Source organism: Mustela erminea, chromosome 12, assembly GCF_009829155.1.
Source record: "Mustela erminea isolate mMusErm1 chromosome 12, mMusErm1.Pri, whole genome shotgun sequence".
NCBI lineage: Eukaryota > Metazoa > Chordata > Mammalia > Carnivora > Mustelidae > Mustela > Mustela erminea.
The window spans coordinates 23,456,438-23,480,967 of record NC_045625.1 but is presented as its reverse complement, the minus strand read 5'-3'; the positions used below and the strand labels follow the sequence as shown (position 1 = coordinate 23,480,967).

Here is a 24,530-nt window from a genome sequence, read left to right as displayed (position 1 = left end):
ACTGTACAAATGTTATAACATGGTTTCATTTTGCCTGCTTTTGAGCCTTTAATTTTTTTTCACTCAACATTGTATTTTTGAGATTCAACCATACTGATAATTATAGCTGTGGTTCATTCATTTCACTGCTGCCCAGTATCTCACTGTACGAACATAACACAATTTATTTAAATATCCTACTGTTAAAAGACATTTAGGTAGATTTAGGTAGTTTCCAGTTTGGGGCCATTAGAAGCAAAAAAAAAAAAATCAACATTTCAATTTATGTCCCTAACACACATGCAGGACTTTCTCTAGAGGGTATGGATTTTGGAGTAGACTTGCTGGGCCATGGGTAATACCACATTCAAGTTTAGATGACATCCAACTGTTTTCCAAAGTGGTTTACTGTTGCCATTCCCACAGGCTCCACATTTTTCACCATTACTTGTTCTCATTGTGGTTTTAATTTGTGCTCCCCTGATTTCTGATAAAATTGAACATCTTTTACATTTCTTTTTGTCATCTGTTTCCTCTTCCATGAGATGACTATTTGTACCAATCTTTAATAGGTAATTTTTAAATTTTTGATTCACTGCCATCCTTTATTTATTCTGGATACTACCAATCATCTATTGGTGATCTGTGTTGCACTCATATTCTCCCATTTCATGGCTTATACTTTCAATTTTGGTAAACAGATGTTCTTCATTCTGACGGAGTCAGATTTATACAATCTTTGTTCAGAATTTTTACTTCTGGTATATTAAAAAATCACTTCCCACCATGAGGTGATGAAAATATTGTCCAGTTGTGGGGGTTTTTTCCCTAAAAGTGTTACACGTTTTTCATTTTCATACTGATGTCCTTAATCTCTCTGGAATTGATTTTTACATATCGTGTGGGACAGGCTTCCAATTTCATGTGTTACTATTAGATAACAATTGTTTTAGCCCCATTTTTAAAAGTTTTTCCTTTCCCCACTAACCAGCAGTGCCAATTCTGTGATTTATCAAGTTTCCATATATGGGTGGATCTGTTTCTAGGTTCTCTGTTCCCATTCACTGGTCTATTACCTTAATTATGATTGTTTTATAAGGCCTTGAACTCTTCCCACTTTGTTTCTCTTCTCGCTATTCTTGGCTCCTTGCTCCTTCATATAATTATATGAAATTATAACCACTTTTTATCAAATTCTATTCAAAAATCCTGTTGAAGTTCTCACTGGAATTGTATTAAATTTATAGACTAATAGGAAAAATTGATGAGTCAATCTAGTCATAAACACAGTACTTCACTCCATTTTTCTAGATCTACTGTGGCTTTCAATAAATTTTTAAAATTCTTGGGCTGCCTGGCTGGCTCAGTGTGTGGAGCATGTGACTCGTGATCTCGGTGGATTTGAGTCTGAGCCCCAAGTAGGGTATAGAGATTACTTAAAAATAAAAATCTTTAAAAAACATAAAAATTAAAAAAAAATTGGGGCACCTGGGTGGCTCAGTTGGTTGAATGACTGCCTTCAGGTGAGGTCATGATCCTGGAGTCGCAGGACTGAGTCCTACGTCAGGCTCCCTGCTCAGCAAGAGGTCTGCTTCTCCCTCTGACCTTCCCCCGTCATGCTCACTCTCTCTCATTTTCTCTCTCTCTCTCTCTCTAAAATAAATAAATAAATAAAATCTTTTAAAATTAAAAAAAAAAATTCTTTTCACAAAGTTTGGCATCTCTTTTGCTATGTATATACTCCTAAGAACCTCATTTTTGCTGTCATTTTTATTCTAAATGGTGGGGGTTTTTTTAGAATCACCTTTTTTTTTAAGATTTTATTTATTTATTTGTCAGAGAGAGCGGGAGAGAGCGAGTACAGGCGGACAGAATGGCAGGCAGAGGCAGAGGGAGAAGCAGGCTCCCTGCCGAGCAAGGAGCCCGATGCGGGACTCGATCCCAGAACGCTGGGATCATAACCTGAGCCGAAGGCAACTGCCTAACCAACTGAGCCACCCAGGCGTCCCAAGAATCACCTTTTTTTTTAAAATTAATGTAGAAAAATGCAGTTGACTTTAGTATCCTCTATTCAGTGAATTTACTAAACCTCCTAGTTTTTATGATTTATCTGTAGGCTCTTGAAAGTTTTTATTTTCCTTCTCTCTTTACACCTTTCACTTCTCATCTCATCACGCTGGTTAGGATTTCCAGTACAGTGTTGAGTAAAAGCTGCAACAGCACACATCCCTCCTATTTCTGGTTTTAAAGGAAATGTTTTGTATTGTTTTGTTTAAGCTTTATTTATTGGAGAGAGAGCAGGAGCACAAGAGAGCATGGGGCAGAGGGAAAGAGAGAGAGTGAAGTTCAAGCCGACTCCCTGCTGAACATGGCCCAACTTGGGGCTTGATCCCAAGACCCCAAGACCTCGACCTGAGCCAAAATCAAGAGTCAGACGCCTAACACACTGAGCTACCCAGGCACCTGGTTTTCTGCAGATATTCTTTATCAGGTTAGGAAGTTTTCTTTTATTACTGCTTCGCTAGGTGTTTTTATCATGGTTATAATTTGGACTTAATTGAGCATCTACTGATAAGAACATGTATCTTTTGCAATATGTGAATGCAGAAAATAATACACATTTGTCTCATACTAACTCAATCATGCATTCCTAGAATAAGGCCAGTAACCCAGAACTTTTTACCTGTAAAGTCAGAAGAGGTTAGATGATATCTGCTTAAAACTCACTAAATTTTATGATGTTAGTCTTACTTGCTCACCTCAAGGCCCGGTCTCCTCTACAGCATCGTTCCTGACTCATCCATGCATTCTCTGAGCTCTTAGAGCATTTGCTATTGATATTATTCATTTGATACTTGGCATGTGTTAATTTTTATATGTCCTGTCTCCCAATTGGACTACAAGTTCCTCAAGGAGCACTATTAAGTACACAATAAATGCTTACTTAAAATATTCTTGTGGATAAAATAATGAAACATGAATTGGATAATAATGCAGCATCCTTAAAAAATGAGACTTCTAGACATGAAATTTCTAGAACGCTGAAGTTTTAATCAGCTAACAGTCACTGAAACAATTACTCTGAATTATACTCCACACTGTCCTGCTTTGTTAACAGTATTCCGGCCATGCTTTACTCATTTCTTGATTTTAAGCAAAGTCAACTGTTATTTGTTGAGTACAGTCAATCATTAGGATGTCAGTTATGGTGCTGTGCTAAAGATACAGCTGTGGATACATAACATGTGGGATGCAGAACCTCAGCTATGACCTTGAATGATTCTTTAACAAGAAAGAAAAAAGAAAAAACAAAACTGGCATTTTTTTTCCCCTTTAGAACTGACCTCTAGTTAACTCTCAGCAGCAATTTACACAATTCACAGATTCACACATTTCCTCCTCCACTCCACCCTCTTTTATCCCGGCATTACACAATGCAGAGCTGTAGGACTGATCCATTTTTAGCAGTGATACTGTGAAAAGTTACCATTTCTCCAGATTACAACTACTTTCCACCTTGTTTTTCCATTGTGGACTCCCTTCTCTGTACCTACCACCAGCTGACCTCATCACTGCTTCTAATCTCTAGAGAGAACACAGCATATGGTGTAACTAGGAGCACAGAATCCAGAACCAGGATGCCTGGGTTCAAACGCCAATTTGACATTTACAGTTCCAAGTCCTGGGATAAGTTACTTAAACTTACTATTCCTCAGTTTCCTCTTCCATATAATGAGAATAGACACATATCTACCTCATAAGATTGTTACGAAAATTAAAGGAGTTAATATTTATAAAGTGCTTAAACCATGGCCTAACATATAGTAAGCAACACACGTATTGTTAAATACATGGATAAAAATACTGTCAAGTTGAACTTGACTTATCACTCCCTTATCACTCTTAAAACTACTCCAGTATTTCTCATTTTGGGTTGTGGTTGTATTGTTGGTAGTGGTGGCATTCTTTTGCGGAGAGGAGGACAGTGCAGACGTTACTAACTGATCCTGGCGCTCCTTCTCTCTGGTCAGTGCCTCCATCAGACATGGAAGGGAAGAGGGGGGAGGTGTGTCAGGTGTACTCATTCACTGTTCTGTTAGCCAAGCTAAAGTGAGCACAAGTGTTGTTTTTTTTTTTTAAAGGGGGTGCTATTTATTTAATCAGCATAACAGGAATCTAGGGACATGTGTGACTGCTATTTTCAAATATTTGCAGGGCTGGGATGGAGAAGAGACAGCATTTAAAATTCTATGGAACAGCTACAGGCTCCCCATCACTGAACATGTTTAAGCAGGAGACTGGTGACCAGGTGTAAAGATGCTGTAAGAAAGAATTTTTTAATTTAGAGTCAGATAACCTTTAAGATTCCTTCTACCTCTAAAGTCTTGGCAATACCCGCGTTGAGTCATCAAGACATTACAATCTAGTTGTGAGTCACACATCGCCAACGCTCTCCTGAAGGCACAGAATTCTCCCCTCCTCACAGTGCTTGGCACACTACAACAGATCGAGGTGAGGAATGCTAGCCCGCAGGCTGCGTATAACTCGACTTACAGCAACAAAAACTTCTCTGAAACTCAGCGCGTCAATTAGCTGATTCCAGACTTCTGTTACGACCAACAAATACAATAAAGCATACATCCCAGACGGGATTTGGCAGAAAGATGCGTGTCCGGATTAACGATCAGACAGTGCTTCGCTGCACTCTTCCCAAGCCAGACAAAAGCGGCCCGAAGGGAGCCGCAGGTTAAGGGGCAGGGGCAGGCAGGGTGGCCCGGGGTGAACCGGCGCCCAGCGAGCCGACGCGCGCAGGGGACAGGGACAAAGGCCTCGGGGAGAGCACGCTGGACCTGGAGGCCGGCAGGAATGCCCCAGCCGGAGCGGCCAGCAGTCGGGGTGTGGACTGGGCTGCAAACCTGTGGGCCACCGCAGGGTCCTCTCTGCCTCGGGGAAGCCCGTGCGGGGCCCGCCGCCGGAGCCACAGCCCAAGGCGGGTCGCGCGGGGCAGGACGGGCGGCGCACCTGCCTGCCGGGCTCTCGGGTCCGCACCGGGGCTCCCCGCCCCTCCGCCTCCCCTGCCGCGCAGCCCCCTCGGCCTCGCCGCCGGATTTCGGATGGACCAGACCAAACGCCGAAGCCGCAGCCGCAGCCAAGGCCGGTCCCCGAGCTTCAGACCCGCGGCCCGACCCGACGCCGCAGTCCTGCCGCGGAATGGGGGGCAGCGGCGGCCTCCCGCCGGGCCGACCCGACCCGACCCCGGGCCGTGCGAGCGGCCGCCGCCATCGCGGGCCGCGGCCGGGGGAGACGAGGGGCCGCGCCGGGCGCCACTTTACCTGAGAGACCAGCGGGAGCAGCGTCTGCTCCACAGAACGAGTTTTGATCTCCAGTCCCGAGTCGAAGGCGAAGCCGGACGGGCCGGCGCCGCTGACGCCGGCCGGGCCCGAAGAGGCGGCCATGGCCCTCGGCCCGTCGCGCAACCGGGACGCCGCGCCACTGCGGGCCTGCCGCCCGCCAGCCAGCACGCCCGCGGCGGCGGCGATGCACCCGCGCCGCCCGAGGCCCCGCCCCCGACCGGGCCACGCCCCCGGGGCAGCCACGCCCCCACGCGCTCGGGTCTAGGGTCGGTCCTGCTGCCCCGGTAGGTCTGTATCGCTCCAACTCCCCCGCCCGGAGGGATCAAACCAGGCACCTGCGGGCATCCCGCGGCTTTGTGGCCTCCTACTGGGGCAAGGACAACTATCTCTAGCAGCCCTTTTCGTCCTCCTGGTAGGTGACTCGTCTTAACTCTGAATTCCCACGATGATTTCTAGAAGCTGAGCTAACTAACCAGTCAAGCCTGTAGGAAGGGTCTTTTATCAAGGCGGGAATTTTACCGGTAAAGCTTCTTTCTGGAGCTTTCCAGAAGGTCCCACATCCTCCAGGCTCCCCTCTGACCCTCTTTCTCACAATTCGGGCTGGGTTGAAAATGAAACATTTCATAATGCAGCCGTAAGGAGTACCTGTGTACTTGGCAAGGGGGCAGTGATTTGGGTATCTTTCAGGCTACTGTTCAAAATTACTCTTCAAAAGGAAATTAACTAGGGCATAGGGAAAAGCTTCACCTATTGTTCAACACTCTTGCATTTAAAAACTTTTTTGGGCGCCTGGGTGGCTCAATGGGTTAAGCTTCTGCCTTTGGCTCAGGTCATGATCCAGGGCCCTGGGATCGAGCCCCGCATCGGGCTCTCTGCTCAGCAGGGAGCCTACTTCCCTCGCTCTCTGCCTGCCTCTCTGCCTACTTGTGATCTCTCTCTCTGTCAAATTAATAAATAATTTTTTAAAAACTGTTTTTTCCTTAAGTAGGCTCCACACCCCACGTGGAGCCCAAGGGGTGGCTTGAACTCATGACCCTAAGATCAAGAACTGAGCTGAAATCAAGAGTCAGTTTCCTGACTGACTGAGCCACCCAGACGCCCCTAAAACTACTTTTCAGAATTACTTACCACTGAGCAGGGCCTAGCACAGAGCAGTTTCCTAAAGGCGGTTTATTGACTGAAAAGATCATTAGTATTTCTGCCTAAACTCACTTAAAGGAATCAGGGAGCCCGAACATGATCAGATGGGAGGGAGAGCTGAACACCCCTTTGCCCCTGGAGTCCCAGAAGCAAAGCCAAAAGGAGGTTGTCAGAAACCCCTGTGAGGGGGTCCTCAGCTTAGGCAATAGACTGAGAAGCATGGAGAAATAGTCGTGAACTAACACATCTGCCAGGAGGCAACCCACAGAATACAAAAGAATCTGAGGCTGGTGAGTCCACCCTTTGATTTTTACCAGGATTATTTTTCCACCCACGTCAGATTGAAGAGCGGAATATCACGAACTCCAGGGGTCAGAGGCTCTTTCCCAAGCACTGCTGAAATGTGCTTCACGGTCCTCCCACTTAGGGGTTCAGCTCCGTCTGCCAGGGCTGCACAGATATCTTTGCTTTGAAGATAGCCATAATGTGGACCTGTTTTCCTCATTCAAAATGTGCAGTTCCTTTAACCAACTTTCTCTTCCTCGGTTTCTTACTCCCCAGCCACCTAACCTTACCACTTCCTTGTCTACCACAAGGCCACCTTCCCCAATGAACCGAAGGCTCCCGCCTCAGCTTTGGACCTTTTCACCTTTTTCAGGAGCCCATATCCATTCTCCAGACATACATTCTCTTATGTAAGCAGCCCAGATTACATAAAAACTCAGTGTGGGCACTGGTGCCAAAGGAAAAGAGATAAGGCCTAGGAGACAGATGGATGTATTCGTGAAAGTCTCACCCCAAGGAAGATCAAATTTCTCCACAGAAACGAGACTAAGTTTTCCACCTGATTCATTCAACACTAGTAATTTTATTTCAAAATATAAATATTTCACATTTTCAAAGAGGTTACATTAGAAGTTCATCAAAGCAAGTTAAAGCTAAGAAGTAGCATCTGTGTGAGAATAAAGAATATGAGCTGTCATATATGAACCAACTTTTTTGCTTTCAAACCATCTCTATTTTGCCTGAGAATGCAGAGGATATCTTTTCCAAAAGTTACATCAGCAATTACAACTATATATCCAAGCTTGGTTTCCGAATCAAATGGTATTTGAAATATACTCCAGTCACCCAAACAAGTGGCACTGCGGAAGACCGGAGAAGGGTTTTCTTTGGGACAGCTATAATGAGTTAGACCTTCTAGGTCACTGCAATAAAAAAGAAATAGGCTTTGGGAATAAGCCAAAATGATGTTACTTTAAAATTTATTTCCACACCTTTCATTGTTAAGATATAAAGCCAGAAGAAAAATAAGAAACCAGGTATGGAGTGAAGAACTCTGGACTTGGAGTCAGAAGTTCTGCCACTGAATTCTGGCTCCATCATTTTGTGGTATGAACTTAAGGGAAAAATCACAAAAAAACCTTTCTGAGCCTCCAGTGCCTCATTCAATAATACTTACCGCCTGCCTATCTCACAGGGTTGTTACGAAAGCAGTCTGAAAACTATAAAGTGACATACAAAAGCATTATTAAAATGTAATATCAACATATCACCACTGTATTTGCACATTACTAGATCCTTGAAAAACTTGCAAAACTAAGCACAAATACTGATTTTACACACCATAGGTGGAAAAGAATCTCTATACTTTACGTATAGCTCTGAATGGCAAATAGGTTTTCTTTGAGATTTGTTATAGTTTATGTGGTAATATGGTTACCATTCAGAATTTCCATTAATGATGTCTCCCAAAAGAGCTGTAAACTTACTGGAGAGCCATATTTCCCAAAGGACCAGTAGTCCTTGGTGAAGCTCTGCTAAAAGGATTGGGGGGGGGGGGGGCGGGGTGGTTTCAGGTCAAATAAGTGTAATAAACAATTTGTCCCTCATAAATTCACAATATATAACAGCACACTAAAAACTCTTAGAAGTCCTACAGAAAGGAAACAAACTCAGCATTCCTCAATTTTAGCTGACTATGGAGTTCCATCCCACCATGCACACTTCTGTCTCTTACAATATCTAATAACATCTCTTGGAACTACCGCTATAAGGAACCTATCTTTCCAAAATTTGCTCAACTATTAGGGAAAGGGAAGAGATGCAGAACAATGGGCTAAGGGGGGGGGGGGACCAAAACTGTATTCTATTCAGAATCCTGTTACTGACTCTGTGTGTTAGAAAAGCCACTTCAACCTATGGATTTGTTTTCTCCCCTAGAAAACAATAGGATTGCCTAATTATACACAGCCCATTCTAGCACAGAATTTCTATGACTAGTAGACAGATTGTCTTGATTTATAATTCTCTTTATTATTTATAAACTATCAAAAAAATATAACTGCCCAGTGCTTTCAGTTAGCACATTTTTTTGCAGGTCCTTAATAAATCAGTGAAATGAATATATTTTGATGGCAAATGTGTAAGGACAAAAACCAATTTAAAAAAAAAAATTTACTCTCAGCTAGAACTAACATTTGGAAGTATATTACCAGAGGCTATCTCCAGTATGAAATGCCTAGTATAATACTTTGATAAGGGTCTTAGAAGACTCCTACAGGAAACTGCCAATCAGGACTAGAGTATGGGAAGTTCTGAAAGGGTTTTTCCTATAAACCCTGAGGTTGAGAGCCCTGGATAGCTCACCTACAATTTTTTTTTTTCTCTCTAATCTAATCGTTCATGGCCTGAATTTCTGAGTATTTCTTGCCCAGTAGTGACATATCCTGAAGTACTAGATACAATCAGTATGGGAAATAAGGGTATGAGTAGTCACAATGGGGATTTAAGACCAAGGTTAGCTAGAGGACCTCACCTGCAAGCCTTTTGGCAGCCCTTTAACTGTAATAAACAGCTGCCATTTCCAAAGACTCTCAGTTTGTTTGAATACAGCGTGTCTTCAGAACACTTCTTGGGTAATCCTCTCCTTGTCAAGAGTCAATCTACACCAGTCTCACAGGTCACAAGAAAATTCTACCAGCTAACTACCTCTAATGGAAGAGAGTGTTAGGAATCCTCACAAGTTTAAACACAAATAAAGACTTGTATCTCAGGCAGTGTGACAGATCACTTCCAGGAACAGACAATGTGAAAGAAATTTTGGAACTGAAGAAGGATTTACAGGACACGGAGTTTATGCTAAAAATGGTACACCGTATTCTCAGAAGAGAGGGGAGCACATCTGTGTGGAGACTAATCTTTTCCCATTCCCCCACTCGGTTTACAACTGAAATAATGAATATGAACTTAAAACTAATCTTTAATAAAGCTATAAAAAATATAAGACCTTGGGATAGGCTTTCTGTATCCATTTTTACTGAAGCTACTTCATCCATGCACTGTCTGTTCCTAGGGGAACATTCTTTCTGGGACAAATCCTGAGAATCTGGGGGCAAGCCACTGTGAGACCTGAGTTTGAAACTCCTCGCTTTTCATACTACGTGAGCTCTGTGACCTGTGAAAATTCCGTAAAGCCTCTTCACTGTCTGAGGGCATAGGTTTCTCTGGTCGAGGGCTCCTCCCCTAGCTGGCTGGCCTTCAGAGTCCTTCTGAAGTTGCTGGAACATCAGGGCAGTTCCAGTCTCCTGATGAGGACCGTGTACAGGACTGATTTTTTAGGTGATATTATATCACTGCCCATTTTGGGAGCTCCAAACTATTCTCTTAGGGCTCCTAAGTTCCTAAGAACCTGGTATTTATACTAATAATTATGACCAACAACAGCCATACATTAGCTGGAGTTTAGTTTTTTGCAGTATCACTTTATACAGCTAAAAACACTTTGGAGGAACATAATTTGTATATGCACACTAAACTCACTGTGTTTAATACTTGCCTCTTATGAATATGTACCAATTATAGTTATAAACTTACCAGTATACAATTAACAAAAACAAACCTGATTCCTTTTTTAACCCTTTCACTACAAAATTCATAGTTTTAGCAAGCACATGATCTGGCTAAGATTTATGGTGGGAGAAGGCATTCCCAGGAGCTGTCCTCTGTACAGCAGTTGGCATGGAAACCAGAGAGGCCAACTCTCAGTGAATGTGTTTCTGAACGAATGACTCAACAACTGTCTAAAGAAAAAAAGGAGTTGGTTAGTGGCCAAATGAACACTTGGTGTAATATTAGATTATAATTGTAGAGGGACGGTAAAAACAAGAGATCTGCATGTAGTCTACTGTATAAACAGTCAAAACCCTCATGGTAGCCTCTTTCCTATAGGGAGTTAATTTCTTGAGTGATACCAGGATGAATTTAAGCTAATTACCACTGACAGTGCTTCTCAGGGAGAAGATGATTTAGGAAAAAAATGATTTCTACTCTTAAATGCTTTCCAAAGGGAAGTCTTTGACATTCAGTAACACTTTCTCCTCTATATTCCCCTGGGGATAGAGAAAGAGCCCGATGATCGTTTCCTACAGTGGTAAGGGCACCACGCGAAGAGCTGGGTTCTCGTCCCAGCCTGTCATTAACTGTAGGACAAGCACTGGGAAGACTGCAGAAGGTATGGGAAGAAATGCAACAACAGGGCAGAGTTTGCAGATTACAAAGTCAGAAAGATTTGAGGTAAAAGACTTACTGAACATTTCTGAACCTTAAGCTTCCCACCTGTATGAAAGTGTTATAAAAAACATAACGCTGTGTGAAAGCTGCCGGGAAGTGACTGGGAAAGAATGTGTGCAACATGACTTTGTAACGCGCAAAGCACTGTGCTGGTCATTGTGATGTGTGGGAGACTTAAAAAGTCCTCCTTCAACACGCCTTCATCTGGAGTCTCATGTGCAAGGCACTGTGCTAAGTGATGGAAAAATACTACCTAAATGTAACATTCTACTGCTAATAAGTAACTAACTGGCAGAATTCCAAATAAGTACACACAGATATATTTAACAACTCAGAGAACTGCTACTCCTGAGATTTTTCACTTAAAGCATTTGGAAAAACTGAACCCCAACATGAATTGTCATATTGTTACCATTAACAGCAGCTTAGTAAGTATTCTACTTCAAAGTGGTCAACCAAGTTTTAAGAATCCGGCAATAGTATAATGGCAGATGGAGGGAGCCGAAAGGGAGGAAGAGCTTGTTTTTCTCTGTCTCCTGGGGTTGCAACACACACCTCGCTGACCTTCAAATAAGCCACCCGGCCTTACACTTCACAGAGGGAAGTAGGTAGAAGGGTAGAAGACTCCCTTTTCCTGCTCAAGCAACTACATATTCAAAAGTGAAAAACCCTCTTCATTAAAAAGTGACGGTCATAAAAATGTTTAAGAACAGATTTCTTAAACCAGGAGAAAATTACACTGTGAATATTTTTAACAGCAGGTAGTTCAGGACTCTTAAAATATCTTTATAAATACATATTATAATAATATAGATAACCAAAGTGGGAAATTTCGAGCCAAGTTACCAGTGTATAAACTGAAATTTTTTCAAGCCATCTTAGCAACAGGTAAGTGAGCAAACCACAATTCTGAGTTCTAAAGCTGTGCTTTAAAAGGCAAAGCAACCCACAGCAAGTTCTCTCTTGTCCAGGCATTCTGTATGGAAGGCCAGGAGGGTTCTGCTGCTTTCCTGGGCTCTGCTTGCTAGGCACAGATGAAAGGACAGAAGGCCACAGCTGAGCTGTGAGAAACTGAACCTCCTACAGAAATCGCTGTGTGCAAACCATGTCAGTCTACTGAAGATTTCGCATCATCAGAAATATCATGGAAAGTCCTATAAGAAGAAAAGAAAGAAAGATTAGTTCTGCTTTTGGAATAGGGTGGGGTGGGGTGGGGGGATAAAGCCAAAGAAACACTTTAAAAAAAGAAAAGGAAAACAGTGTCCAACCAATAATTAATTGCCAAGTAACAACATTTTATTTTGATAACCTGAGAGCTTTGACAAGGTTATATAGTCACTATATATTGCTAATACTTTCACCAAGTATTGTTTCAAAGTCTGCTAGGTGTTTCTCAGTCTTCGGTAATAAGAACTCCATTTTTTTTTTTTTTTTTTTGGCTGAGTCCACTGTCTCCCATCCAAGATGATCTCCCCAGATTCCCCTGAAACCATGTATGACCGACCATGTGACTAAGTAGTATCTGGTCTGGGTGGAGGGGGTCCGCTACATATCTGAGGGTCCTACCTTAGCACTGTGACAGCTAGCTCGTCTTTGCTACATCACTCACATGCCCGAGCTATGACGATGTGACCCAGTCTGGTCTGTATCTTTGGTGGCCAGGTCAGAGTTTACTGAGGATGAATTCAAGATCCCATCTTACACGAAAAGACCTCAGAACAAGCTGGATGAGCAGAATGTAGGGAGACTGTGCATGAATGTTTGTGGAACAGTCACATGAGCCCTAGACTTCCTACTTCTGGCTTCTTTTGCCCAAGAAATAAACCTCTAGCTTTGGAGGTTATTTTGAGTTCTATTTTTATTTTGAGTTCTGTTGTTATTTTGAGTTCTGTTGAGGGTGGGATTTTTTTAGTTTGGGGGTGCTTTTTTCTGTTTATATACAGTCAAATGTCTCTTAAATGATAAAAAAGACAAAGCACACATATATTACCCTTTCCGACAGAAGTTACTTTGCTCCTTTACAGCAATATCCCCAACTAGGAACTCGGAAAAATAGTTAAGCTTAAAATGTTGGCATTTTTCAAAACAAGTCTAAGGTCTTCAAGTTATATTAACTTGTAGCCACATCACTACACTATGTGGTATCTTCTTAAATTTTTTTTAATCAGTCAATGAAAGCCTATTTTATTTTCATACCTATAACCAAGTGTTGATGACTGTACACAATGACTCAACTTTTTCATTAGAAACAGACCTAAAGTGGAATATAAGGAATATACTCCAGAAATTCAGAAAAGAACTCAGCTGTAGATACAAAAGGGGACAAAAAGTTGTCATTAACTACAAATCACCTAAAACTTCATAAAGCAAATAATCTGCCAGGTGCAATTCTGCACTCACACCACCTGTCTTCCCCCCCTTCTGCCTTATTCCTTTGTCTTCTCAATTTCTGCATCACACTATGAGGTGGGCTAGCTGGGTGGAACCGAGGTAAATGAAAGACTAACCCTTTAGCCCAATGTCAGGAGTACTTCAGAATCAAGAGGGCACAGGTAGAAAGTTACAGAAAAGAGATTACATTCAAGAACACTGTGTTATCTCAAGGCTGCCTCCCTGGTGGGGGTCCTCTAGCCTCTGGACCAATAAAGCCCACCTCCGACCAGCACAGCTCTACCTCCAAAGGATTAGCTCTGAAGAATGGATGAGCTTCCTGGCTATGGCTGTGAAAGGGCATACGTGTGGTATGGCCAAACCCACCATGTTGAATATACACTGATAGGAGAAAGAATTGGAATGAATTTTGTTTCTTTAAATAATTTTACATTCTGAAAGAAATCCCCCCAAATGAAGACATATTATATACTCCCAGGTTTTATCTGTGTTACTACCTATCTGTATATCAAATCAGGGTTTCTCAAGGGCAGTACCCTCGACATTTTTGTGCATGGTAAGATGTTTAGCAGTATCTCTAGCTCTAACTGGTGGAGTTGTGACAACCAGAATGTCTCTAGATGTTGCCAAATATCTTCTGAAGGGAGCAAAACTCCTACCCACTCCCACCCAGAACCATTGCCCTAGCTGTCTATTTATTTATGTATCTATTTTTCACACTCTCACCTAAATTTATGTTCTTCAATTTGTGTACAGGAAAAGTTGGCTAACAGCTGTGGGAGCCCTGGAAAATCTTTAAAACCAATAACCCAAAACTGACCTATACTAAAAAGCATTTCCCAATATACAATAGGTTTCAAATCCATCCTCTGACATCTTTTCACATTTCTAGGGTATCTGCAAGTTTGAATCTCTATTCAGTTCTTCTAAATTATGAATGAAAATTTCTGCCTCAGGGCAAAGATGCATGAAATGAGATTAGGACTGTGGTTGGCCTGGTGACTGCTTTCTGTTGACAAGTAAACTTAGCCGTCACCTTGAAATTCATACCTACTATTCAATTCTGCCTCCAGGCCAAGAAAGTCTCTAAAAGCACCCAAGAAAAAGGAAAACAAAGTGAAGCACACTGAGAAAATAGTTACTAACGATTTTCCAACTCAACATTCTACCTTCTCTAGATGTTTAGAGCGGCAATGGCTGGATGCAGGAGTGCGCGCGTGTGTGCATGTGTAGAAGCCTACAGAGGTAACACGGACTTTTTTTTTGTTTTTTAAGATTTTCACGTATTTATTTTAGAGAAAGTGACTGTATATGCCAGGGGTGGTATGAGGGAGATGGAGAGAATGCTGAAGCAGACTCCCCGCCGGGGAGTTGAGCCCACACGGGGCTCAACCCCAGGACCCTGAGATCATGACCCAAGCTGAGTCAAAACCAAGAGTCAGCTGTTCAACCAACTGAGCCACCCTGGCGCCCCAGAAGTAACCTGATCTTAAACAAACGTCTATCTCCTGGAAAACAAACTCCCTAACCTGGTGATACAGAGATAATTGACTTCTGTCCTCATGGAGAAGCACTGAGCTCAGTAATCAGCAGGGCTCATAAATCCTGACCTCTCTAGAACAGGAAGAAACAAAGGGATAATACTGCATTGATAATGTTTCTAGAAACAGTGAATGTCCTACCTTAGTCATCTAAATACAGTGTTCTTTTCCAAACCATAAGGATTATTAGATGCTAAGAATGACAGTGGTAGGATTTCTTTCTTTCTTTTTTTTTTTTTTTTAAAGATTTTATTTATTTATTTGTCAGAGACAGAGGGAGAGAGAGCGAACGAGCACAGGCAGACAGAAAGGCAGGGAGAGGCAGAAGCAGGCTCCCTGTCGAGCAAGGAGCCTGATGTGGGACTCGATCCCAGGACACTGGGATCATGACCTGAGCCGAAGGCAGCCGCTTAACCAACTGAGCCACCCAAGCATGCCAGTGGTAGGATTTCTGATTTAAGAGCAAGGAAAGCAGAACAGGGCCACATGCGGTTCGAGGGACAGAGACTGCTATTAACATTTTACAGTTCCTCTGATGGCAATGGGGAATGTGCAGTGTGATTTCTCATTTATAATCAATCCCAACTCCTTGAATTCTGAATCTTCCTCCCCAAAAGTTTTTGGTAAGATTTTTAAAAATTCGTTTATGCAAACATTTACACTTTTTCTGATTTAACAGCTCAAGAGCTATTGATTCCTTGCCTCCTAGAGATACAGAATAAACTTTGGACATTTAAAAATAAAAAGCTTTATCTGAGTAATTTAACACAGCTGGCTTGGCATAAGCTGAGTGTGTATTTCCGAACCCTCACCTCGCACACAGGTGCACAATCTTGTGACAGAGTACATGTCATCACCATTAGGCACATCGCTTCCTTTCTGACAAACCTGGAATACAGCTCTAAGGCTGGGGCTTACTATGTCCCATCCTCTTTTATCAGCCTCAAGGTGATATTGCAAAAATCTTTTTATCTGAACTGTTCTTGGTTTCACTCGTCTATTAATTCCTCAAATATTTACTGAGCATTTTGTATGTGCCAGATACCATGCTAGCAATGGTAAAAGAGTAGTAAACAGATGAGACCTAGTTCCTACTTCCAGAAAGCTTACCAACTACTGGGAAGGATGATTAATTAAAACTACACAGTTATAATGGATATTAAGCTCCAATAAGATAAGTGTGGCACAGGAGACCACAGGGTAGGCACATCTCATCTAGCCCTGAGAGTTCCGGCAATGCTTCTCAGAAGAAGAGACCTTTGAGGACAGGCCACAGTATCAGCTTTCCCTGGAAACGGGTGTGGTATTCTTTATAAAAAGGGAAAACATGTGCAAAGATGACAATGACTTCAGGGAACTAAAACAAGTTCAATATGGCTAGAAAATAAAACACAAGGCAGGCAGGCAGCAGAGAGAGAGAAAAAGAGAGGGAGTCTGCAGATGTAGACAGAAAGCAGGCTTGAAGTCTGATGGGCAACTTAAACTTCTACCGCCAGCTCCCACTCCTCCCTCATCAGTCCACTGGCATGGTGCGGAGTGTACTCCAGCTGAAATTCTGAAGGTTAATGTTAAGGCCTGCAGCAGTGGTGAGGTGTGTTGGAGAACACCTTCCTATCTCATTTTGCAAAAACAAAGAAGAAAAACAACTTCTTGCTCTATAAAGCTGAATGCCAAAACCTTAAGTTAATTACTAAACAATTTCTTTTGTAACAAAACACTCACTTTTGGTTTAACTTTGGGTATTAAATTGCAAAAGATATTCAAAGTCTGGTTAAAAGAGTGCTTCTTAAAAACAGAAGTGAGCTCCTGATAACTCCTCCAAGTGAAAGATCAAGCAGAGTTTCTAAAGGACCACATTCCAGTTGTCACTCTCGGTACTGTCAAGATGTGACAGAGGGCAGGGGAGAACCTTAATGCACAGAACATTCCTGGAGGAGTTCCTAGGATATGCTGCTACTTGCTTCTTGCAGGTTTTGCTGACTTTTAATATTCAGAGACTGCTGCTCAATTTTTGGGAGGAGTAAAATTAAGTACATCAAATCAAGTCTGAATATCCTGTCCGAAAGTCAAGAAAGATACATGACTGGAAGAGAGTCTCTGCCCTTCCTCAACCTCCCAGACAGCCCCAGCATTGAAAGAGAACAGAGGAAGTGATACACTTGGGTTACTGAATCAAGGCCAAAATAGTTGGGAGCCTTATGCTGTGCTGTGTCCATGACAATCACCCCCATCAAATACTGCACATAACACCATCAACAGTGGTAATCAGAGAAGGGGGTCCTTCATTTTTTCCTGAAGACAGTAGTTCATAGCAACAGTCTTGCAAATGTGTACTTGTAGCTACCAGTGCCTGCACCTGCAGACACAAGGTACGGGTGCCTCCTGAAATGCAACCACGCACCTTCGGCTATCACACTACAACAAGCCCGGTGTGTCTGAGGCCAAGCAAAAGCCCATACGGGAGCAGCTCAGACAGCAAGAGGAAATGTTTCAGGATTAGATCATGTAGAGTCTTGCCAACCATGTCAAATATTTTGATCTTCCTCCTAAAGCCAAGGGGAAGCCGTTTTTGGTAAGCCGGCATCACGATCAGATATGCTTGCATTTTGAAGAGAACATGTCAGCGGCAGTGCAGAGAAGGGACAAGAGAACTGTATAAGCGGAGGGTGGGAGACTAGTTAGAAGACTAAGATGACCACAGCAGCCCAGGTGAGAAATGTGGCAGCTAGGCCCAGCTCAGACTGGGGGCAGGACACTGTGGAGATTCAGAGAGCTGAGGCAAAACGGACAGCACTTGGTGAGGACGGGGAACAAGGTGGGGAGTAGTAAGGATGACCACGGACTGGCCCATGGAAGCAGAGCCGAACATTCCCTGAGTGTTACAGGAGAACGTCTGCCCTTGTGGAAGGGAAGGGGATGGCTCAAAAAGGGAAAGAAAGATCATTAGTTGAATCGTACCGGCTCTCCTGCTTTTTAGCTGTGTGGCTATACAGGGGCAAGGGAGCCTCTCTAAGCTTTGATTCCCTCATCTATAAAACATGGAAACCTCCAGTTCCTAACCTGCATGCAAACACTGGACAGATCAAATAAAATAACACAAGTGAAGTGTTATCACAGAAATTCATCCTATAAATGTCACCGAGGTTGTCTTTGTTTAGACTTCTCACTGAAGGATGAGCTACTGAACACGTGTTTCCTTCAGGCCCTCTCAAAACCCCACTGAAACGCCAGTGAAAGTATTTTTTTGAAGGCATTAACTTACTTGAAAAGGAGGGCGGGGAGAATGTAAGAGGTAAGAGCCATAAACTTCTAGAAGGTGGAAGGCAGATGGGACAATTGCTCTGACCCAGCACACCCTAAAAAAGCTGATCCTAGGCCAGTGTGGAAAATGCCAGGAAACCATTTGATTCCTTCGGCGAAATCGCCATGAGGGCTCAGGAACTGGAGACAGCGAACTCTGGAAGTGGGTAAGGCTAGGGCTCAATGCAGAAGGGCTGCTTTGAAGTCTACTTAAAAAGCAGTCCAACATCCTTGCCTGCCTCCCCCTGGCCAGAAGTCAGAAATCGGCTCTCCAGCTGGCCTTGCAGAAGCCGACATCCATGTACTAAACTGCCTATGGAGGGGACCACCTCCAGGAGCTGCCAGCCTCAGTTCCACTACTGTAGGCCAGAATCCTGCCAATCAAAGGCAGGCTTAGAACCCAACCCTCAGAGGAAACCCCAGCTCTAGCTGACACCCTGGCTGCAGTCTTGTCAGACCCTAAGCAGAAGTTCCAACTAAACTATGCCCAGACTCCCCGCCCACAGAAACTTGGATAGAATAAATGCATGTTTGTTTGTTTTTTTAAGATTTTATTTATTTATTTGACAGACAGAGACCACAAGTAGACAGAGAGGCAGGCAGAGAGAGGGGGGGAAGCAGGCTCCCCGCTGAGCAGAAAACCTGATGCGGAGCTCGATGCCAGGACCCTGGGATCACGACCTGAGCCAAAGGCAGAGGCTTTAACCCACTGAGCCACCCAGGTGCCCCAAATGCATGTTGCTTTAAAGCCATTAAGTCAGTGGTAATTTGTTATACATCACTGAAAACTAGTAACTACCTAAATGCTAAAAGGTAGATTTTTTTTTTTAAGGTAGATTTTATTTATATAAATAACACCTTGATCAACCAGACTGGGAAAAAAAAAAAGTGATAAAAAGGGAAATCTGTGTGGAGGATTTGGAAAATAAAGTTGAAGAAGTCACCCAGAAAATGGAGGCAAAAAGTCAGAAATGGAAAAACTTTAGAGATAAGAAAACGAGATTACCCATGTATGAAACTCAACATCAAGCTAAGTTTCTAAAAGGATGAGAAGGAAATCATAAATGAAATAATACAAGAAAAATTTTAGAACTGCAGAACATAAGCTTCCAGTTTTAAAGGTCTTATCAAATACCCTTTGGAACAACAAAAAAAGGAAAACAAAGAAGATCCTATAGGTTTTCAAACAATTAAATTACAAAGAGTTGGGAATCAGAACGGCTTCAGACATTTAACAAGCACAGAAGACAGAAGACAATGAAGAAATAAAGAAAGTCTAAAGGCAAAAATTTTTGAACATAAAATTCTCCACCCGGGGAGCACCTGGGTGGCTCAGTGGGTTAAAGCCTCTGCCTTCAGCTCGGGTGTGGTCCCAGAGTCCTGGGATGGAGCCCCGCATCGGCTCTCTGCTCAGGGGAGAGCCCACTTCCCTTCCTCTCTCTCTGCCTGCCTCTCTGCCTATTTGTGATCTCTGTCTGTCTAATAAATAAATAAAAATCTTAAAAAAAAAAAAATCCTCCACCCGGGGCACCTGAGTGGCTCAGTCAATAAGCATCTGTCTTCGGCTCAGGTAATGATCCCGGGGTTCTGGGATGGAGACCTTGCTCAGGAGGGAGTCTGCCTCTCCCTCTGTCCCTTCTCCTGCTCATGTGCTCGTGCAATCTCTCTCTCTAATAAATAAATAAAATCTTTAAAAAAATTTATCTACCCAGGAAAGCTAATGATTAAGTACGACTTTAGGAAAAGCCTCTTCAGATATGCATCATCCCCCCAAAATTTACTCCCCATGCATTCTTTCCCAAAAATCTATAGGAGGTTGTGCCCCAACAAAAAGGAAATAAATCGAGAAAGAAAATGATTTGGGGAATGATAAAGGAAGTGAGAATTCCAACACAGGGGAGAGCTGAGGAAATGACAGCTGAACAGCAGGCAAAAGGGCAGCCAGTGTCCGCTGAAGCAGATCAGAAGACTCCAGAAGAGACTTCAGCAGGAAGACAGACCGTGTAGTACACCTGATACAGCCCGGCATACTGAGCAGGAGGAGATGTGAACACCTGGTACACAGCTTAAGGCTAAATACAAGGACTTACAAAACAAAACCAACATATCACAGCATCTTTATAACTCAAAGGAAAGTAAAAAAGTTGTATAAAGTAAGGAAATACAGATAGAATATACAAGAAGGCTCAAATAGGAATATAATTTACAGAGTCATAATAATTTAAGTAATCTAACCAATATCACAGTTTAACACTGGCAGGTGGAGGGACGCATGGGTGGCTCAGTTGGTTAAGTGTCTGCCTTCGGCTCAGGTCATGATCCCGGGGTCCTAGGATGGAGTCCCGCATCGGGCTCCTGCTCCATGGAGAGCCTGTTTCTCCCTCTCCCTCTGTCTGCAGCTCCCCCTGCTTGTATGCTTTCTCTCTCTCTCTCTGTCAAATAAGTAAAAATCTTCAAAAAATTTTAAGAAAATAAAAAACAGTGGGAGGTGGGTAGTAAAAGAGCTAATTTCTCACCTTCCAACTGGGAAGTAAATAGATAATGCCTATACATTAAAAAAATCAAGAAATAAACATGCTATTCCAAGAAATGGAGGTAAAAATGAAATTAGAATCAAAAAGTGGTTCCTTTCAGGGGCACCTGGGTGGCTCCATTGGTTAAGCATCTGCCCTTGGCTCAGGTCATGATCCCAGGATCTTGGGATCAATGCCGTGTCAGGCTCCACACTCAGCAGGGAGTCTGCTTCTCCCCCTGTTCCTCGCCCCCCTCATGCCCTCTCTCTCAAAAAAAAAAAAAAAAAACAACTTAAAAACTTTTAAAAAGTGGTTCCTCTCAGAGCAGAAAAGGAGAGACAAGGGGAAAACAAAGGATAGCTTTCACAGTAAGTTTTGTAGAAATTTTTGACTCTTAGAACTACATGCTTACATAACTTTTAAGGAAAAAAAAAGATGAAGTCTATAAAAGCCAATTTTCTTTTGCTTTCTTGTATGGATCCCCAAAGAATAGGGTACCCAGTTAGCAAGTGCTCTTTACTGCTTTCAAGTAACTGTTCACTGGTTTCTCAGGTACCCGCATACTTGCCTTTAAGAGGCAAAGGCAGAAGAAATCATAGGGTCACCACCTTCGAAATGGTGAAGCTTTTGTTAAAACTACCTAAGTGCTTCTCCTTTTATTCCTTTTAAGGAAATAGATTTTTCCCTGCCATCAAGTTAAGTGCCTTTCATTAGCTAAAATGGCCCTTGAACCAACTGAGTCTAAGAATCAACTGAGTCTAACTCGGAAACTATATTTGACCTTTCAGAGTTAAAGGGCCATGTCTTTCTTCACAAAGCACAACACTTACACAAAATAAGCAGAACCATGTTTCTAAAGAATTTTAAAGAAAAACATAAAATAGTCTCAGTAAATATATTTTCAGAATCAACTTGTTAATGACTTCTTGGTCACACTAGAAGACCCAACGGGAGGAAAAACAGTTTTCCAGTGGAGACTAATAAGGACAATGTAGTATAGTCTCTGAAAAGTTGAAATTCTTTATTCTGAGACTTCTTACTTTTTCATTCTTAACAGTCCATATTACCTTTCTGTTGTTAACATAAATTTTGTTTAACAAGTAGTTTCCACTGAAGTTAAACCTGATGTATACCCAGCCATTCCACTTCTTGGCATACACTCTTTAAGTACTCCTGTCCACCAGAAGACATGTACTACAAGAAACTGGCCAGTAGGGGGCGCCCAGGTGGCTCAGTCTGTTAAGCATTGGCCTCTGGCGTGGGTCATGATCCCACTGGGATCAAGTCCTGCATCAGACCCCCTGCTCAGTGGTAAGTCTGCTTCCCTCTCTGCCCTGACCTCTGCTTAGGCTCGCCCTCTCTCGCACGCGCACAAATAATAAAATCTTAAAAAACAAAAGCAAAAACTGGCAAGTACACAAATGTCCATCATCACTGCAATGAATAAACTGTGGTTATCCTCATGCGCTGGAATACTAGGCAGCACAAAAAAAGATGACTGGTACATGCAACAGTGTGGCTGGAGGCCACAGACACAATGCTGAGCGAAGAGACCTGACTCAGGAGTAGTTAATATACGAGATTCCTATTAAGCAAAGTTCAAAGATAGGCAGATTATTAGCAGAGAAGGGTCTGACTGAGAAGGTGTATGGGGAAGCCTTCTAGAGAAATGGAAACACTCTATACCTTAATAAGGTGATGCTTGCATGGGTATATGCATTGAAAAAACCCATCCAGTTGTATATTTAAGATGTGCATCTCAGCCCCATGGAAGATAAACCTCAATAAAAAGCTCTATAAAATTTTGACACAATCAGAGAAAATTTTTACTTATAATTCATATTACACTGTAATTTATTTTATGAACTGTTGGTGACCAACAGCTGACAGCAGTTATGAACTATATGTCTGTACTTGCAAAATAATAAGTTATAACTCAATACTGGTATACTCAAAAATTTTTCCCCAACTTCTTATTTTGAAAAAGTATAAACTTACCAAAAAACCGAAAGACTTGTACAATTAACAACCATATGTCATTTCTCTAGATTCACCAATTGTTAGTATGTGGCTATTAGTCATGCTTCTCTATCAGTTTTGGCTCAACTATTTGAAAATACGTTGCAGACATCTTGACACCTTACCTCTAAAGAATATTCTGCTATACAACCAAGGTTTTCAGTATCATGCTAGGAAACTTAACACTGATATAAAAATACTATTTAATACATAACCATATTCAGATTTCTCCAACTGTTCCATAAATGTTGTTTATCAGTTCTCCCCACACTTAATCCCAGACCGCCCACTCATTCCTGCATTGCATTTGATTGTCCTACTTCCAGACTCCACCTTTAATCTGGTACACCATGTCCCCAAGTGTGTTTTTTTTTTTAATGTTTTACTTATTTTTGGTCTTTCATGACATGAACAATTCTGTCCCAATTTAGTTTTTAAATGTTCCTGGTATCTGAAACCCAAATGTCTACAAACGAATGGTTTCTGTTTACTTGGAGTCTTCTATAGTCTTCAAAGGAGACTGTGCACTGAAATAACCTATATCCTGACACACCGTTCACGTAAAAAAATAAACCATGGGACAGTTCAATTTCACACACACAATTCATGGTGTTCTGCTTTAACTCACCGCTGAGTCTGGGCAGGCCACGGGGTCTGGTTTGGCGTGGGCACTGAATTCGTGGGACTCACTAGCATGGCACTATAGATATTGGAAGCGACCACGAGTATGCAGAGAAGTATGGGCCCAATGATTGCTCCTTCCAGGCCTAAGTAGTACGCCCCGCCAGCCACTGCCAAGCCTGTCAAGTAAGGATGCCCACCTCTGGAAGAAAGAGCATACAGATTAGCTCATGGCTTTTCACAAACATAAGCCTTGGAGTAAATCTGAAACACATCTCTAGCACAGTGTTCATTCCTAACACACCAGGCCTTTGACTGCATGACCAGTTTTCTTTAGATTATCTCTGTGCAGATAACTGAACATTGGTTGTACTAACATTGAGATGTGACACATCTATGTACCTATGTAACACATACAACATCTGCCTTTTTATTAGGTCCAGCAACGGAGGGAGTGAAGTCCAACTGTAAACAGATATCCTACACCCATTTCATGCCTGCCTGACCTAGGTTAGTCTTGGCTGAGGACTGGTTACGTAAGTCACATGTTCAGTTTACTTCCACTGAGAATAATTAAAGGGGCACAATTTAGTGTGTAATTCAAATAATTATGCTTTTTATAAGGCACTACAATAGTATTCAAGTAATTGATAGGTTAGACTTGTGGCAATATCCTTAAATAGTTTTTAAACAAGGGTAATGATAAAGGGCATCCTGAGGAAACTATCCGTCACAAAGCCCGAGATTTCTATCTCAGAGGAGAGTCGTAATTGCCCTCCAGCTTATCACAGGATCACTTACGTAACCCGAATACAGTAAGAGGTTACAGCCGCTGGGCACAGTGATAACAGTAACAAATGACCACTAACGTAAGAGGGACTGGGAAAGAAGGTATGTTCTAGTTCTAGTTTTCAAACACAGGTGATTGGAACAATTTACTGAGGGGTAAATAACTCTGGAATCATGTTCTGTACTATGTTACAGTTCAATAAGTAGATTTAAGGTGAGGCAGCCTTTAGGAAACCAATACCTTATATTCATAATCCATCTTCATTCCCCTCAAAAAAAATCAATTTAGGGCAGTATTCCACATATGTATT

At 42.4% G+C, this 24,530-nt stretch overlaps 2 protein-coding genes across 5 annotated transcripts in view; both read right to left on the bottom strand.

Annotated features, from left to right (window-relative positions):
* The window catches only part of CTNNAL1 (catenin alpha like 1), a 64,084-nt gene extending 58,533 nt beyond the window's left edge, over nucleotides 1–5,551 (bottom strand). Inside the window, exon 1 of one of the 2 annotated variants that reach the window (XM_032307542.1) lies at nucleotides 5,313–5,551. In XM_032307542.1, the coding sequence (XP_032163433.1) occupies nucleotides 5,313–5,435 (123 nt within the window). In that variant the 5' untranslated portion in view covers nucleotides 5,436–5,551. The remainder of the gene's footprint in view (nucleotides 1–5,312) is intronic. The other variant, XM_032307541.1, reaches the window with a different exon arrangement.
* A 1,773-nt stretch (nucleotides 5,552–7,324) lies between these two features.
* TMEM245 (transmembrane protein 245) overlaps nucleotides 7,325–24,530 on the bottom strand; it is a 98,442-nt gene continuing 81,236 nt past the window's right edge. For 2 of the 3 annotated variants that reach the window (XM_032307537.1, XM_032307538.1), the window contains 2 exons: nucleotides 23,438–23,632; nucleotides 7,325–12,199 (listed from right to left, as the gene is read on the bottom strand). In XM_032307537.1, coding sequence (XP_032163428.1) covers nucleotides 12,154–12,199; nucleotides 23,438–23,632 — 241 coding nt within the window. In that variant the 3' untranslated portion in view covers nucleotides 7,325–12,153. The remainder of the gene's footprint in view (nucleotides 12,200–23,437; nucleotides 23,633–24,530) is intronic. The other variant, XM_032307539.1, reaches the window with a different exon arrangement.